General features: G+C 34.0%; 2 protein-coding genes across 5 annotated transcripts in view; one reads left to right on the forward strand and one right to left on the reverse strand.

The window, feature by feature from the left end:
• Positions 1-19,751, reverse strand: part of LOC106054434 (protein kinase C and casein kinase substrate in neurons protein 3-like) — a 228,999-nt gene that overhangs the window by 79,486 nt on the left and 129,762 nt on the right. The window lies entirely within an intron of this gene.
• Positions 4,444-19,751, forward strand: part of LOC106066820 (homeodomain-interacting protein kinase 2-like) — a 44,407-nt gene continuing 29,099 nt past the window's right edge. For all 4 annotated transcript variants that reach the window (XM_056044733.1, XM_056044736.1, XM_056044734.1 and 1 more), the window contains exons 1-4: positions 4,444-4,638; positions 7,703-8,620; positions 8,722-8,913; positions 9,086-9,267. In XM_056044733.1, coding sequence (XP_055900708.1) covers positions 7,718-8,620; positions 8,722-8,913; positions 9,086-9,267 — 1,277 coding nt within the window. In that variant the 5' untranslated portion in view covers positions 4,444-4,638; positions 7,703-7,717. The remainder of the gene's footprint in view (positions 4,639-7,702; positions 8,621-8,721; positions 8,914-9,085; positions 9,268-19,751) is intronic.

A 19,751-nucleotide genomic window follows, 5' to 3' on the forward strand; every position in this document is an offset into this window, starting at 1 on the left:
CGTTCGGATTTATCGACGGTCGAGGGTTCAAACCCTGCCCGCTCCCATCCCCCGTCGTCCTGCGGTAGGTTTGGACTAGGAAGTAAACTATCTTCAACTCTGAAGGAACATCCGAAACATGTAAAACATTTTACAAACAAACATAAACTTTTCTGAGAGTCTGGTATGAATGTACCCCCTTTATTTTGTTTAGTTATAATATTTCGTTTGGTGTACTGCACTAATTTTAAGACAAATATAATTTCCTTATGGATAATAAAGATTATTATTATTAAAATGACCATTTATAATTTTTTAATCAATGATAGTAAAAGAAAACAATGTTCAAGAAAATATAGCAAAAGAAAAAAAATGCCGTTCAGAAAGATTAAAAGAAAGCAAGAAAAAAAAATCCACAACAAAAGATATTCCTACACTATCCATCCCTTCTTGATATAAGTTCCTACAAATGTAGAGCCCAAGGGCTGAACGGTGGTATATCAGACTCGTCGACCGTCAAGTCGTTCAATCAAGTACACACCAATCCCACCCCTTTGACGCGTAAAGGTCTTCGCTGACACATTGGCAATGAGGCCTTATGGTGATGAAGGAAAAAAAAAAAACAGCCTAATGGACTTGCGATCTCCCAATGGTCGTCTCCACAGCAAACGGTAGATTTTATTCCCCCCCCCCCCCCCCCACCCAAAAAAAATCGTATGGACACACACATTGGCTTCAATCAATGATCAGTACAAATGCAGTAGGACACACATTTAATGGCATAGACTTATATATACTACTCTAGACTGGACATGGAGAATTTTTAGCACTACAAAAAAATGTGAATTTTTTTTTTTAGAAAGTTGGATCAAGGCAATGTTTTGTAAAGTAGTTAAAAGATGTAAAGTTGTTGTTTTTTTCAACCTAACCTATGTAACATATAATTTAATTTTTAGATCTAGATCTAGTAATTGAACATAAAAAATAAGAGTACTCTCGTCTCAAAATTATTATTTTGCAATTTTTAGATATATAATCTAGAAAGATCTAGGCAATCAATCTATTTAAATGTACATAAGAAGATTTAAATTAACAGGAATTATTTCCATCTAGGTTTTTGAAACATTATCTCATTCTCAATGGAAACAAACAAGAAATGGCTTTGTTTCATATATTTGCGTGAATATCAGAGAAATGATATTGCATTATTTCTAAACTTTGAAAACTAAAGATCATTACTTTTCTAAGACAGAAAAGATTGATTTGGGCGACTCCCCTTACAGCCTGAAAAAAGAGTTTACGTACATAAAAATCTATATATGTATAGGTCTGTGAATCGATCAGTCGCGGATAAGAATTTATTTCCGGTTTCCAGTCTCGATATAATATAAAGTCTATGGTCTATGGTATAGCTCTTTTCATTGAAATATAACAGTACCAAGCCAAGAGTACTTTTTTTTTTTTTTTCTTTCTGTTTTCGCAAAATGTCCCGTCCTTTTTTTTCTGTTTTCGGAAAAAGTCCCGACCTTTCCCCAGCCCATTTGCTTCTCCTTTATTACAATGCTCTCTTTCTAGCCACTCATTGTCAAAAACGAAAATGACATTGATCGCTCCCTTTCCGCCTCTAAACCCCCACCCCCCCGGCCTTTCAGGTCCAATCGTCTATTAGCCTAACGGCATGACCAACACCAATGTGTGCTAGAATCTACAGTAGGGCCTATACCTGCGCATTTGTGCGGGTTGGATTTATCGTCTCTTACGTGACAAATCCCCTTCACTTTTGTTATTCATGCATTGTTGAAACAATTTAATGGCTAGACTAGAAAGTCTTTAACAAAGCCCCCACGCTGGTCCATCCAGGGTATCATAAAAAAAAATCGTTTTGTTTTTAGCAGTAACTTACAATATCAAATAGCAACGCAGTCTCATCTACTTCATTTTCTTAGAGTAGCCAACAATCGTGTTTCTAAGTTTGCTGAGACCAGTTGTAGATATGTTTCTGATGATTGTAAATCATTCTAAGTGAATAACGTCAAAGGAAGTTAATGCTACGGATTTAGTGTGTTTTTTAATAATTTTTTTAAAGATATGTAAGCTGCGCAAAACATAAAACTGGATAAAATTTTAATGACATTGGTTTCGAAGCCTCTTCATAACTACTTTAAAATATGTTTCGGATGATTCTAAAAGTATTTGGGATATATATGGCCTAAGTGTCTTGGAATGTATTTTTGAAAGTTCAAAGAAAAGGTTATGTTCATAATTAAATGGTGTAGGCCCACTTATACGTTTAACCAAAGCGTTGTTTTTCTTTACAGTAGGACCATATATTTTTAAAGTAAAGGTAAGTTGCGTCAATTATTAGAACTGACATTTAAAAGTTTATGTTGGTAGGCCTACTAGATGCAGATGCGTTGCTATGGACTATTATAGAGGGTGCCATTATGTGCGCGGCCTGCAACGGAGATACATTTAAAGGTGTGTAACACCATAAACTGTAGGAACTATATGAAAAAAGAAAATTGTTGGAAATTATAAAGTTGTGTAGGCCTACCAAGCAATACATGAAGATACTTAAATTAGCTCTTCATAATATGTTTCAATAAAAAAATAAGTAAACCGACAACAGATTTTTTTTTGGGGGGAAAGAGTGTGTGTGTGAATAACCGCACAAGATGGCACCAGTCCAAGCGACGTTCTCCTCTGACTAGATGTTGACTTGTAATATTAAATTAATAGTAACGGTTATTTTAAGGATAGAAATATATTTTTCTTAGTCGCTGTCGGTGTTGTGAAAGTTTTATATGTGAAGGCATCAAAGCCATTTTATAGCAAGCTTTTTTTTTTTGGTGCATCCGGTCTACAGAATACGAAAGTATTGATAATTTCAACAAGCGATGCATAAGAAAAAACAAACAATAAGTTATGTGCACTTTTTTTTCAGCACTAGTATTATCAAATGTCTATAGGCTCTTTCGCTTGGGGCACAAAATAATTTGAATTATTTAGTCTCAGACGGTGACTTTTCAAATTTGACGTACTTGACATTGTTTATTTTTGCCTATTTATTTAAAAATCCTAACCCTAACCCAATCTTCCTCTTTTTATTTTATTAACGTTTTTCTTTAGGTTCCATTACATTGTCCCCACATTTCTTCATATAACTTTCTCATCTTTTTCTTTTTTAAAAACAAATAGCTGAGTTATATGAGTTTTCAACACAATCGTCACAGTTTGTTATCAGACATAGGCCTAGCACTATTATTATCAGATTCATGTGCTTTGGATGGTTTCTTGTGATCCAATTTTTTTAAGAATATACCTGTCCTAAAAAAGGAAGTTGTTTTAATTAAAAATTTATATTTGAATTCAAAAATTCGGATAAATTTTTAAAATTTATCTGATATAGTTTAAACACTTACTATTCCCTCGTATGTAATTAAGCCTAGTTTCTTTATACTATTAGATTTAGAATACATAGTGTCAATGTATATTATGCAGGGGCGTAGCTCCATCATTTGGGGTCAGGGGGGCTTGACCTCTTTGGGGGCCCCTCATTTTGCGTAATAATAAATATTGAATGGAAAAAAAAACTCATTTTGGGGCCCCCTTAAGTAGGGGCCCGGGGGGGGGGGGTAAAATTCTCCCCCCACCCTAGCTACGCCACTCATGTTATGTAGAATTTGTATGTGTGTGTGTGTGTAGAGTTCGCTCTTCGTATAGTAATGATCGGATACTGAAAAGTGATTATGTAGCTAACAGCGCATACGTCACCTACGTGGCTTTTTTATTCCACTATTTTCGCACTGGAGTCTGGAACATTTACCAAATTTTGCATTCAAGAAGACTTCTATTGACCAAACTTTTTTACATGTCAAAGCACCATAGTCAAAGATTGATTCTTTTGCAGTCCATACGAACCGCTAATGTCGCACGAGTTGCACATTGCCTATCCCTCATTATACGTTGGTTTTAGTCGGGATCTAGGCTAAATATCGGGAAAAAAAAGTAACATGATTAAAATATAAAAAAACACGTTATGATTAGAAATCTAGATTCTTATTTTTCTTTTCATGGCATTTGTTATTCCAGAAATATTTTCTTTATTATTTTTTTTTATTGATATCTAGATATAGTCCTAAAAAAGCACGCGAGAGAACGAAGCAAGTTTCTAAATTTAACAGAGCCTTGGATTGGCTTAGTCTTTTTAGTGAGCGCAAAACAGAAGTGACGTACAGAAAAGATGCCTGCTGGTATTCGAAGGGATACTTTGTAAAGCATAACTTTGTAATTATAAATACTACTTTTGATCAATTAAACTGACATATAGCTTTTCAAAATCTGATACGATGTTTATAAATATTAAAATTATGTTTCTCTGCTTTTATTAAATGGCATTATTTAATTCTAAATCAGAAGTTTAAAATATAATTGGCAATGTTGTAAACATTGTATCCTTTCGATTATTCATGGTGTTCCTTGTCTATCCCCCTTCGCGAACGACGGACATGTTGCAGTGCTAAGTTAATTTGGCTCTATTTGAGCCTTTATTTCGGGGGCATATGGACGAAATTCGCATTATCTTTATTTCAGGAACTTAGGACTCGTTATAGAAGATTATAAGGAACAAAGGAACGGATTCAAATGAATATAGTGATGGTAAATAGAATCTCAGATATCTCTAAGTCGTCTACAAAACAAGCCAGGTTGTCTCATTATCCTGTTTGCCAGGCCTGGCTTAGGTCAGGGCCACGGCTAGCATTCCTAATGCTTGTCCTGGCTTGGTCTAGTCTAAAGTTGTTTCTGTGCAGCTTAGCAAGTGGTTATTTTGCCAAAATATTATTTATAGTTAGATTTAGATAGATCTAGACTTGACTATATTATAGTATATTAGATATCATATCTAATCTAAAATTAAAAATAATAACTTATTAGATTCTAAATAAGGTTTGTAAATTATTGTTTTGATTTGAATTTGTTATGAATGTGCCGATGTGGTGTATGACACTGTATGTAATGTAATGTTTTGTTAATAAAGTTAATAGAAAAATAATTCATTAATAAATGATTAATTGGACTTCAAATTCAATAGTGGCAGTCACAAAATGAAGAATGCCATTCAATATGAATATAAGAATTAGATTTTATTAGATCTATGATTAGTAAATTAGTATGATCCATCTATAATACTATAATCTATATTTCTATATTCTATATTAATCTATTAAATCTATAAATTAAATATATCAACATAAGACTTATGAATGATAAGATCTAACTCTTAAGTCTAAGTATTATAATATTTATAAGTATGCCCAATACAGTATATCATGGCTTTGACTCTGAATAGACTCTATTCTCTATATTCAAAATCAAGAAATTATATAATTTATACTTTATTTATTAAAGATCTAGAATCTAGATCTACTAAGAAGACTAATGAAAAAATCAGAAATGTTACTCAACGACTCAAGTTACTGATTTGATTGATCTAGATTTAGATCTAGAATTCTTGATCTATTGAATCAATGAATGGATGGAAGCAATTCAATAGAATAGATCTTCTAGATTCTAGATATCATATAGATCTATATTATTAATATTAATCATTTAATAGATTAAATAGATCTACTATCTAGAATACTCTAGAGTCTATAGACTATAGGGGGGATAGAGTATAGACTATCTATAGAGAGAGTAACTAGAGTAGCGTCTTCTTCTACTAGATTACTAGATTTAACTACATCTAGTCACTAGTCTAGAGCTATAAGATTATGAGTAATATGAGTCATCATGTTTGCATGACTGGATCTAGAGCTATTAAATTTTGAATCTAGATTCTAGATGTATATAAATTATAAATATATTAAATTAAGATCCATCATAGATTCTTATACTCGAACACCCACTTTTGGGAACTAGGACAAATTTGCTTATAAATTTGGTGAAGGTTAAACATACAAAAAACAATGAAAGCAGAGATTCCTCTTTTGGCCACTAATGGAAAATAAAAATGCCTGTGTTCCTATGTATTACTACTCACAGCTTAGATTTTATTTTAAATATTAGTCACTTCATTCCTCTTCAATGAATGCAGTTTTTGTGCTTTCCTTTTCAATGAACACTGTCACAGAACACCACTTATATAATTGCTAATTGCTGTGTTCTTTTAAAATTCTTAAGATTGTATTAAAAGTAGATTTGTATTAAAGTAGATTCACTTCTGCAATAAATATTTATAGTATATAGCCTCCCACCCTTGCAAAGCGACTATGGATCATCTCATCTCAATATTGAGATAAATACCTGGTCATTAGCCTAGCTGTGCTGACACAGCAGTTCAACCCTCCACACGTATATTTGATGTATCCTAAGGATCTTTACATTTTTGACTGCATGTATTCTCTCTCTCTCTTAATTCCCATCCATGGACCCTTTTCTTGTTTTCATAATTGTATTATATGTTTGTTTTGTTACACCTAAAGTTTCGTACCCCCCTTCCCCCGAGACGCTTCTTTTACATCTCTCTCCCTCCCCTCGCTGCCTGTTCAATAGTTTGTCACTACATACTTAACTTAGTGTATACTGGTATCTCACTCTCCTTGACGCCAGTTCACCTGCAGTGGGTATGGTCTCTGGCTTCAAATAAGCAGCCAGCACTTTTTTCTTCCATTCATAAATTATGTACTCTAGATATCTTGATCTAAGTTATAAATACACATTGAACAAATCATATATATTAAATTATCCCTATGATATTTCTTATTACGATATCGTCCTGTTTGGGGAACAAGAATGAGTTAAATTCTTAAGTATTCGCAGAACAGGCTTTGCATACATGGTTACAATCTTAAAAATTGCCATCTGCGTTGGAGAAACGGAAAATAAATACAGGAACTTATCTAAAATTGGACATGTGCAGTGCCAAATAGTCGATTTTTGCTCTAAACATAAAAACAAATGAATTGTAAAAAAAAAATGCGATGCATTCTGTGAATGAGAATTTATGTGTTCGGATTATAAGAGCTTACTCTAGATTAAGTATATATATATTTATTTTTTAGATAGATCTATATTATAGATATTTTAATTATTATTATTCTACATTCAATATTCTAGATGATTAGTCTTTAGACCTATCTAGATCTGTCTAAGATAGCCTAATAGAAGAGTTTGACTTATTAAATTTGTTTTGTAGAGTAGATCTACAGATCAAGGCCAGACAAAGTTCTGGTACCTAAATGAGTCTAAGAGCTATTGTAGAGTCAAGTAATTAGACTTTTTGAATTTGACTATTAGTAGACCTAGTCCTAATTAGCAAATATTTTAGAATTTAGTTCATTCACTTTGGACTGACTTAGTCTACTTGACTTAAATACTAGACTCAGTCTTTGAAATCATTGTTATGAGGAAGACTTAGCTCTAGTAAAATTTCATTTTTTTTAAATTTAATTTTTCAAGTGAAAATAATTACTAATATTTCTTATAATGTATTTAAGGTCTTGACAAATGAGTGGTAAAGTGTTAAGGTGTCAGAGAATGACTTAACTATATAAAGGCTTGAATTTTCAATTCAGCTTTGTGAATGTCTATGAAGGAAGAATAACTTAAAATTAGTAAATTTATTATGTACATTGAATACTTTGATAAGGACTAGGTGGTCTATTTTGAAAAAAATGTTTTGTTTTTTTATCTCATGAGTTTTTAAATATTTTTTTTTCAGTGACCTAAAGCACTGATGCAAGAAACCCTTCCAAATTACGCCAAAATTAGTGCGTTTAGTGATTTCAAAAAAATTAAAGTGGAGTCGCTGCCCACTGTGCAGCATGTAGTTACTTCGCTCCAGGTTGATTCCCCCTTTCTGGCGACACCTGAAACTTTATCACAAAACACAGGTAATACTTGCAAGGCAAATGAAAGCCTGTGCACTCACAATGCAAACAGCAGTTTTAGCATTGTGTCTGATCAACAAGCAGAATATGACGCTTTGCTCTCCCAAATTACGTCTTGCACCTCATCAGCCATCACTGACTCAGAAAATAGTTTGGCCTCAGTGTTCGACCTTGCTTCTGTAGCATCAGCTTCCTCTCATAAAGGATTGCAACAGCAGTATCAACAAAGTCTTAATTACCTTCCACAGCTTTCAAAACAAACATCTCTTGCCTCAAGGGGACTAAAAAGAAAGGTATCTGAAAGCGGAGGGACAGTTTTAATTGGAGCTGCAAAACCAATAATTGCAGCTTCAAGTAACTTACATAAAAATAGTAATCCTGTCTCAGTCACAAGTGGAGCAGTTGGGGTCTCAACTAACGGTGCCAGATTGCACCACCACCACCACAACAACCCCATGCAGCTGACAGAAGTGCACGCTATTTCCAGTGAGGATGAAAGCGGCACGGCCACGACCACAACAAACAAAAAGGCGGCAGCTAATGCTAGTTCTGCTAATTCTGAAGGAGACTACCAGCTAGTACAGCATGAGGTCCTATATTCACAAAGTGCTGCCTATGAGGTGCTTGAATTTCTTGGTCGTGGTACTTTTGGTCAAGTATGTAAGTGCTGGAAGCATCATTCAAATGAAATTTATGCTATCAAGATACTCAAGAACCATCCCTCTTATGCTAGACAAGGACAAATAGAGGTAATAATTGTCACTATTTGCTGTCTTAAAATACCATGAAATGTTTTTTAAAGCCCATCTAGTTTTTATTTAGCCTAGTAACGATTTTCTTCTCTATTTAGGTTGGTATCTTGTCAAGATTGGCCCAGGAGAGTGCTGATGACTATAATTTTGTCCGGGCATATGAATGCTTTCAACACAAGAACCATACATGTCTTGTGTTTGAAATGCTCGAGCAAAATCTTTATGATTTTCTTAAACAGAATAAATTTCAGCCTCTTCCACTGAAGTACATACGACCAATAACTTATCAGGTAATTAAAATTTGATTTATAATAATCTTGTGAACTTAACATTTATGTTTTAAAATATCAAATATTAAAAAGTAATTTACAATTTTGAAACATTTTAATGCTTAAGAAGCAAAAATTAAATTTAACAGATAGAGTAAATGTTTCATTTTGTGACTTATTCTTTTAATTTAAGGTACTTCATGCATTAGGCAAACTTAAGGAGCTTGGATTAATACATGCTGATCTCAAACCAGAAAATATCATGCTTGTGGATCCTGTGCGATTTCCTTATAGGGTTAAGGTGATAGACTTTGGATCAGCAAGTCATGTTTCAAAAGCTGTATGTTCAACGTATCTACAGTCTCGGTATTACAGGTAATATTATATTATTAACAAATTTTTTAATACATTGGTGCTTTCTCATAAGTCTACAATTTTGTTTTCATTCTTAAAGCAATAAGCTATTTTCTTTGGTCTCAAATACCTGAGATTAAACATCAATTGCCAGTTACTCAGATTTAGAGCTTTTTAGAATTAAAGTACTGGTCTAAATGTAACTAAGTATACTCACACATTCTGTTTCTTGAAACTTTTCTCCCTGTTATGATGGAATTCTCTATAAAATAAAACAGTTTAATTTTGTCTTGTAAAATAGAAATACTAAAAAGATCTAACACTATTAACACATGATACTTTATTTCATTAATAGTAGTCTTATTGGATCTTGAAACTAATTGACTGATTCCTTTATTTTCTTTCCTTGTTCTATATAACCCTCTCTAAAATGAGTATATCCAATATACAGTAAAAAAACAAGAATTTTCTGTTAGAAGAATCCTTGCTTAATTTTAATTTCCTTGGCTATTTTTATTTGAAAATTACTGTTCTCGAAATGTTAATTAAATTAAAACAACCGTATCCTTGTCACTACCAAATAACTTTTAGTCTTTAATTGATGGTTGAGGCAGATGTCTTCCAGATTGTAAAGTACCCCTCTTAAAAATTTTGATCTATAGGGCAGTTGATGTAAAGGTTGCTCTCTTGCTGTGGCCCTCGGTTAACAAGGGGCTTTTGGAAATCCAGTTTTCAGAAAATGTTTGATATTTGTATCTTCACATATTTGTGAGCAATAAAGAAAGAAAAAGTTGTATCAGAAATAGATTGACAGATGAACACCTTTGTTCACTATTAAAAATAAGCATGCCCCTGTTTGCATCAAATTAGGACAAACTTATTAAATCAATGGCATCTTAATATATATTTCATTTGTTAAATGCTTCTAAAAAAGATTACTCATTACTTGTAGATTCTGATTGTTAGAGTGAATTCTTATATGATCATGCTTGTGATTGCCAATACATGATTTTTGAGCAGGCTTATTACAGAGGGGGTGTGGTGGCTGAGAGTTAAAGTGCTTCGTTTCTGGACTATGGTCTCAGAATTTTGATTTTTTAGGACACCCGAGTCCACCCAACTATAAAGGGTTTCTGACAGTAACCATAGGCCATAGAAACACAACTATTACATCTTCTGTCCTATAGATTGAAGGGTTTGAAAGGGATAATTTTTACCCGATCACAAGTTGACTGTAGTTTGCCTGTTTAATTATAGAGCTCTTTTACTCCTCCAGTCACTTGATTAAATATAAGCATTGAGGTTAAGCAGCAGAACTACCAAGACAAGCTTATTTAATGCTGCTGAAATCATGGCAAATGTAGTTCAACTTTAGGAGGAAGTGGTATATAATGACTATGACAGGCTATGAACAATACAAAAAAATGGGTGGAAATGTAGCAAATGTTAGACTTGTGAATAAAGTTGGCTTCTCCACCAATAGACAGAACACCTTTTTTGTCTCTTCTTGAGTCAGTCACATGTAGTTCATTCTAGATCTAGTGACTCATCTATTCATATTCATAATGAAATACAACTCATCATGAAACAATAACTTGAAATTTAGTGTGTAATGTGATTAGGCTTAATAATTTCTGTCAGACTGTCGACATCCTTTTTATCTCACCTTGTGGAATATGCAGACCTGCCTACCGTTACGCAAAATCTCCAAAAAATGACAGTCAGTACGCAAATACTCATTTAACCCGTCGCGTTACGCATTTCGTATCCTTCCGTCCCCTCTCTTGACTAGCTTACGGGCGGTCATGCAGGTCACGCTAAGCCGTCCTGTTGGGGGGGGGGGGGGGGACAGAAAAGGTGGGGGAACACATTGTGTCCAGATCTATACGTTGATTGGTTCTTAAAAGCAATTAGATTTAGTCTAGAAATGAAGAACGCGAGAGTGAGGGAGTGGCGGGTTGGTACCAGGTTGGTACCGTCAGTTAGCTGATACACCAACGTGACTTTTTTTTTTTGTAAGTTCATTAGTACAGTGATGGGAATTTTCCGACAATTGTCGGAATTCCGATAATTTCTTCTGATCCGATTTTCTAGAAAAAAAATCCGAAGTTTTCCAGACATTTTTTTTTTTCTAAATCCGATTTTTTTTTATGAAAAAAAAATCCGATTTTATTATTTTTCCATTTTCGGAAGAATGCGAAATAAGATTTTTGATTTGTTTTGAACCTGCGTACATCCGGTCTTTTGACACAGTTAAAGTTCTATTTTTAAAAAAAATGTGTGTTACCGTATTGTCTTATAAGTCTAGATCTTGGTCCAGACTAGAGTAGTTTGAATCAGTCTAGATAGATATATTCTAGATAAGATATCTAGATTCTTTAATTTGAATACTTTTGATCTAGATCTAGAGCATCTAGACTTCAATGGCTGCTTGCCAGCTTTTGAAAAGTATTTACTGTATTAGACTGATTAGACTTAAACGTAAGACTAAGAGTATCATGAATGATGCCCGGTCGCTATGTTACGTATGTAAACTATGTAGATCTAGCGCTAATCGCCGCTATTACTACAATTCTAGTTGTATTATTTTTTCGCTGTTGTTACAATGGCCCCTAGATTTTTCTAATTTGAACCCTGCCTGCCGACTTCCATGAGTTCAAACGGGATTAGATTTAGACATCTAGATCTATTATAATAATAATAAGATCTAGATCTACTCATCTAAATCTAATACTACTAATAGAGTTAGTGATACTGTGATAGACCTACCGTGTACCGGCCATCTGGATTTATATATAGATCTAGAATATACTTTTTTTTATATAGTAGTAAGTAGGCCTTCTTTAACTTCTTTACATGACTATAGTGAGTTACTGAGTATAAGCCTGATAGAATGTAGATATCTAATAATAATATATTGGATCTAGAGACTAGAGTCAAGTTATTAGATATAAGTAGCTCTAGATTATAGATCTATCTATAGTGAGGGATATATATATATTTTAATATAAAAGTTTAAAAATTTTCTCTAACTAATAACTTATCATTACTAATGCTATAAATGTATAAAAGCCCAGTGTGGTAGAGATCCATTTCTTCTAACCAACTTGTATCTGCATGAAAAAGAGTCACATAAGGAAGCCTTAATGTGCAGTTTTATTGCTAAACTTTCTCTTCTTCTAAGCATTGCTCCACATCTGGTTGTTCTTGCTTGTTTTGCTTAAGAACTCAGCTGAGATTCAGCAGCTTTTCAAAGCATTTTTGGTGGACTTCATGTGCAAAGCTTAATAAACAGTTTCTCCTGTACAAATGTGCAAAGCTTAATAAACAGTTTCTCCTGTACAACGTTTAATAATCAGTGAAACAACCAGAAGTGTAGCTTATACTTTTGAAGTATTTCTACAACTCAAGCATGTTTTTCAAACACATTTAATCCTTATAGTTGTTTGAGAAAGAAGTTGTTACAATATCTGTATATATCTATTATAGAATGCTCAGACTGCAAAAAGCTTTCTCCTCCCATCAATATATATACAAACAATAGTGCCATGAATGCATTTTGTGTGCAGTAATGCTCAATGCAGTGTAAATGTTATGTAATACAACATTAATTAAAGAAAATATTAAATAAAATGATTCTACATAGTTAAAAAAAAATTCAGCAACATCTTTTTTTAAGTCGCCACGACAGGCCAGTTCAAAAACGGGGGGGGGGGGGGGGGGGGGGCGGCTTACAAAATTTCCTAAAATTTTTGCAAAGTCAGTTCCCATCACTGTTAGTAGAAATTAATTACATCTATGTTGAATCCCTGATTCCCGTATTCATTTGTATAGAAAAAAATATCAAAGTGCTATCGATTCAAAACACATTGAGTGACATTGTAGATATCTAATCTAGAACTGGATTCTAGATCTAGAATCTAGATAACTTGTTATGCAGGAATAGATCTAGCAGAGTCTAGCTAGATATTACGTTATGTCATGATTCTCTACATTACTCTACAATCTAGATCCAATTTAGTTTATGATTTAGATTGACTAGATCTAGATCAGTGATTCCCAAAGTGGTCTATATAGACCCCCAGGGGTCTACGAAGACTTCCAAGGGGTCTATGAAGGTGGAAAAATAAATTGGGGGTCTATGAGATGTCCACGGGGGTTAACGATAATGGATTTCACATAAGCAGGTCGTGACTTTAATTTTCACATCCCATTAATGTAATTATTTCATACACTAATATATGATTTGCACCTTAGTTAATCCTTTAAATATTTATCCTGCAATTCAAACGAAAAATTGTTGTATTTCATTTCAATAATTATTTAAATAGCTTGATTTTGTCTACATGTAACAAATGTTTAACAAAAAGAAATGTAGACTGTACAGCGTTGATTATTTAAAATTGGGATTCATTACTTTCTTGTCACACAAGCGGTTGCCTAAGTGCCTTTTTATGACAATATGAAACGAATTATGCCGGAGGATCATTTGAGACAATACTCTCCTGACAAAATAGATAAAGATTTAAGATTTAAAAAACTTTCGGACATTCAAAGTATAAGTTCAGAATAGACCCACAAAATCTCTCTTCAAAATAATATAGAGAAGATGATGGTTTGTGAGAGTCTTGCAATATCTCTTTCATCATAATTTTCTCTTTACTTATAGCAAAATATGGAAAACACTACAGGAAAAAACATTGATTTTACCAGCCATTCTTTGCAAACGACATACACAGTTTGGGTTCAGTGGCATCACAGGCTCTGACATAAAGTAGCGCTGTGTGCCGCAAACTTCCTAATGTCGCCTGGCTAATGAGCCCCTCCTGTCCGAAGTTTACTGGTTTAGGTGCCAGTTACTCGCCATTGCCCCTTCTGTTAGTGAAAACAATTACGCGGACCCAATATTTGAGCCACACGTGAAAGATCGAGAAATACACGAGAAACTGCTCTTTGCGAAAAAAAAATAAAGTGATTATTAAGGCTATTTTAAGAATTAATAATTAATATTCAATGTTTAAAGACTACTTAATAGAACAACAAAGTCCTATAAGAAGCATAATATCCATAGCAACGGATGATCAAACATGCAAAAAAAAAAAAAAAAAAAAATCATTTCCATTGTGTTTGGTGATTCCAGTAATAAATATTAATTGTTATTTTAAGTGGTTTAAATTAAATTTGAATTTCTATCAATAAAAAAAAATAGATCTCTATAACTTAATATGCAGTTTTAAAATACTTTTTCACTCTTCGACTTAATAGTGTTAGAAATTAGTTTTTTTTTTTTTTTTAATACAAAAATGCCCAATATAAGCTAAGCAGGGGGTCTACCGAAAACCAGAAAACATGGCAAGGGGTCTACGAGACAAAAAAGTTTGGGAACCACTGATATAGATCGATTACATCTACTACTAGATTCTAAGTCTTAGTATAGAATAGATCAAGGATGAAGGTAGGCCTACGAAAGTTTGGAATAGACCTACGTTTGTAGCGGATCCACGGCATCGGTAACACTCTTGAACCCAGATCTAGAGTAGATTATATTCATTATAAAGACATAGATCCAGATCTAGTCTAGATATCATCTCTATTGTCGTATTGATCTAGATTTAGACATTTAGATTGTAGATCTAATCATGACATCTAGATCTAATATTATATATATATATATATATGACAAAATAGTGGATCGCGTAAGTGTTACGCATTCTGGTGCCAAAATATGCATTTTGACCATCAGCGTTATGCATTTGGACTTTTTTTGGTAGGCAGGTCTGAATATGGAACTAATTTTCTTGAAAAGTAATAAGGGTGAAAAAATAAACCTTGTTTATCTTTATTAAGTTACTAGGAGTTTTACTTCTAGGACTTTTTTTTTTCCCAAGGTTGATGATGGGATTTCCAATGTTAATGATTTATTGAAATTTCTTTGTGTCAGCCAATTAAATTAGTAAGTAAATTAATCCATGGCAGCCACCTACCCCACCCCATGCAAACAAAATATCTATATGTATGTATGTGTGTGTGTGTACATAATCTTTATTACATTCTGACCCTTCATTCTTTCAGAAGACGTTTATTGTGCCCTAGAATAGGTTCTTCCTGGTGTTAGTGGAAAAATTGTAGATTCCTCACCATTACCAGAAAGGGTGTCTGGAGGAGCGCTAGGAGCTCCCCCAGCGCGGGGCGAATCCCCGCCGCCAAGCACTATTTCTGGTTTTGAAAGCCAACAAAATACATATTCTGAGGTATCTACTGTGCATTTTCCTGCTATTAGAAGGTTTATTTAAAAAACCTAATGTGCTATTCTTACTGACTTAGACACTCCAGCGCCGTTCGGCGCCTTTGCGTCAAGCTGTTTCCACAAAAATCTCTCACTGTTAATGTCTGAATCCTCTTTCCATGAGAACCTCCATGAATGTGTGGCGCCACGTTGTACTAGGATGTCATCGCAACTCTTATTATGCGTAATTCATTTTGTCGGAGAACATGTCCCGCAAACCTCATGCGACGCTCTGTCACAATCTTACTATGGGGTCAACTCCCTGTTCGGCATAGGATTTCCTTGATTTAGACCCGATCTCTAAAAGTGACTCCTAAAATCTGTCTTAGCCATCTTTGTTGAGCCACATTTAGTGTTTTTCAATTTCGGCACATATGACTATTCACTGCACTCTATTAATGGAGCCCCGCCACTGGTAGAAATATGTAACCTCTCTTCAATACGCTCTTGGAATTAGGTGACTGTAGTTTGCATTAGATTTTATATCGAAAAGGGAAGTTTTATTGTCAAAATCATCTGTTGGGGGTTTAAAGCTAAAAAATCTCTGGAGTTATGGGGATTTTTAAATTTAAAACCCCATTTAGCTACGGTCATATAATTTAGTAACTGTAGTTTGCTTTAGAATAGTATTGACGATAGATGTTTTCCACCTCAATAAAACGCTCTGTAGGGGGATTTTAAACTCAAAACCATCTGGAGGGGTTTTAAACTTAAAAAAAAAAGCCATCACTAGTAGAGGGATTTAAACTCAAAACCCCCAATTGTCTTGGCTACGCTCAAATAATTTTAGTGTGTAATTTGCTTTTTTTTATATCGAAGAGGTATTTTTTAGCATCAAAACCCTGTAAAGGGGGGTTTAAACTCAAAACCCCTTTTGGCAACGCTCATAGTATTTTGAGTGCGTAATTTGCTGGTTTTTTTTTACATTGAAGATGTATTTTTTTTAGCTACAAACCCCGCTAGCGGGAGGTTTAAACTAAAAAAACCCTTTGGCTACGCTCATAGATTTTAGAGTGTGTAATTTGCTTTTTTTTATATTGAAGAGATATTTTTAAGCTTCAAACTCCACTGGAGGGGAGTTTAAACTCAAAACCCCTTCGACTACACTCATAGAATTTTGAGTGTATAATTTGCTTTGTTTTTAATATTCAAGAGGTATTTTTTACCTTAAAACCCTGCTGAAGGGGCTGGGGGTTAAACTCAAAACCTATTTAGCTACGCTCATAACATTTTGAGTGCGTAATTTGCTTTGTTTTATATTGAAGAGGTATTTTTTAGCTTCAAACCCTACTGAAGAGGGGGTGGGGGTTAACTCAAAACCCCTTTGGCTACGCTCATAGAGTTTTGAGTGTGTAATTTTCTTTTTTTATTTTGAAGAGGGGGTTTATCGTAAATTTTAGAGGGGGTTTATCGTAAATTTTAGAGGGGGTTTAAAAATCAAAATCTTCCTTAACTTTGCTCGTGAAATTTGGGGGATTGTCGTTTGCATTTTTTTGTTTTGTGTTATAGAAGAGGGAAATTTAACTATGAAAACCCCTGGTAGGGGGGTTTTAAACTCAAACCCCCTGGTAGGGGGTCCTAAACTCAAACCCCCCTGGTAGGGGGGTAGGGGTTTTAAACTCAAAACTTCGTTTGCTGTGCTAGGGCAAGTGATAGTTTAGTCTTAAAATCTCACCTAAAATAAACAAAATCAAAGCAAAAAATTGGTCACTGAATTCCGATTTCCTCCTCCCCCCCTTTTTTTGCGGGTTTGAACCCCCCTCCCCCAGGCTACGTTCATGATATATATATATATATGTGTATGAGTGTTTCTCCAGTACTGGCATCCAAAAGTGTCACATTAAGCTAAAAAGTAAAGTGGAAGTTTATGGTTTCATTTCAAGTGTATTCACTTCTTCAGCCACCGTACTTAAAGAATTTATCAATAGAAAATGAATAGTAATACATACATTTCCTTAGCAGTGCTAGCTAAGGGGGTACCCACTTTTGCATTTCAAGTGCGTAATACATACATTTCCTCAGTTGTGCTAGCTAAGGGGGTACCCACTTTTGCATTTTATGTGCATCACTGGGACACCATTGATGATTTAAGTACATCATAATTTGAATATTTCTATTGTATTAAGCAGCCAGTTTAGAAATTTTAAGCTTTTGAGCACTTAAGTTGTGTGTGCGTTCAGTTTAAAAAATGGCACATTGTAGCACCTGTAACACTAAACACTACTGGTAAATTTTTTAAAATAAGATTTTTATTTAAGAGAAGAGAATTTATGCTATACTTGCTTTATAGCTAAATATATAGGCTATTGTTTCTGCTATATCTCAACAATAATTCAAGTATTCATTATAACTTGACTATTATATCATAAGATGTTGGGGGTGTTACAATGGGACACCAATTTTTAAATATGTAGTTTTTTCAATACATGCTGAAATAAGTTTTTAAATACATTAAATTACCAATTATTCTTTCATTAGTGATTCACAAAAAAGTTTTCTGTAACCACAAACATGTACCTTTATAGTAGACCTTTGTGTATGTATGTGTGTGTGTGGTCAGCAATCCTTTAAAAATATAGTAGACATAACTACCTTTTAACAGGACCTAATCATATACTAAAAGGTGCAGCTTTCTGACTTTCAATGCACCACAAACAAGATTTAGAACTAGAGATATATATTAACCAGTTCTAGATAAAAGACTTACTTCATTGTCCTGTGAAACACCACAAACAATGATAAAAAAATAGGTTTTCATTAATTTAGATTTAAAAAAAAAGGAATTCTAAGTATTCTAGATCAAACTTGAGAATAATAAGCTTAATTCTTTTTGTAATTCAAAACTTTGTTGAAAAAATTACTTGTATCTAGAGATTTTCTGGTATGATTCAACATTTTTTCTACTCTGGTGTTTCAGGTGCTACAGTGAAAAAATATGGGCCACCATGTCTATTAATGGCTCCTGTTAATTACTATGTAGCCTTTTCCCAAGAAAATGGCAATACTTATGTAATAAGTGGTATCAGAGATACATTAAGTAATTCCCGTTACGTTAATAACTTTGTTTAAAAAAATGTAGTCCTTTTTGTTTTGAGGTGCTTCATCTGGGACACCAAGACTTATTTTACTTAACTTATATACATTTCTACAGTTTTAAAGAAAAGCGACATTGTAAATTAATTATTGATGCTATAAGTAACAAAAACACACTTTCCAGGGAGCAGACTGCTGGGGGGGGGGGGGGGCACCACTTGATGCACATGTGACATATTTTGTACGGTGACATCTAAGTAATACCAAAGTAAATATAAAATAAAAAAATATAGATCATGCAATAATGCGAAGGTTTGATTTGTGAAATTGTGAACAGCTGATTTTTATTGGATTAATACATTTTTAACTGTGAATGGACCTTGCTTTTAATGACCTAACTGTATAAAATTTAGCTCTAGTGGTTTGAAGGGAGAGTAACCCCTGAAAGATTACGGGCAGGACATGGCCTAAATTGTGTCAATGTGCCAAAATCTCAAACTCACTCTTACATTGTTAACCCAGTGATGCCCAAAATACGGCCCGCGGGCCAGATCCGGCCCGCGACGTGGTTCCATCCGGCCCGCCGAAATGTCGGCACAATGTGTAGACAACCCCGTCGAAAAAAAACGTTGACTTATGTATCTTTATCTATGTTAGGGCCCTTAATTTTTCTTTAATTGATTGGTATAATGACCTTTAACATTAGTGTGTTTATGAAATGAGAATCTACCTGAAAAAGAGAACGGATCTTAACTTTTTGTTGTGGATCATATTTGATCTATAAAAAAGTGTGGCTGTTTCTAAAAAGAACAAATTATAAACGTCACTATGAAACAAATATTCTTGGTTTGAGCCTCGAATAAAAAGATTGTTAGACTACGCCTAGAAATGGGAGGATTGTTGGAAATATTTACCAAAAAGCGACAATAAAATGAGTTGACGTCAAAGGTAGCTACAATGTTGTTCTTTTTTTAAGTACAGAAATGAACCCATTTTCTGACGCGTGAAAAACAAATCACTCCAGATATCCAATTCCTTAATGTAAGTACTAGCTCCAACTAGCTCCACGTGTTTTTCTAATCTAGTTTCAAATTCAGGTCAATTTCATTTTTTTATGTGTACATTTTCGTTCATGTGGCCCACGACACGAGTGTCAGAAATTAAAATGGCCCGCAGGTCGAATTAG

Source organism: Biomphalaria glabrata, chromosome 10 (assembly GCF_947242115.1).
Source record: "Biomphalaria glabrata chromosome 10, xgBioGlab47.1, whole genome shotgun sequence".
NCBI lineage: Eukaryota > Metazoa > Mollusca > Gastropoda > Planorbidae > Biomphalaria > Biomphalaria glabrata.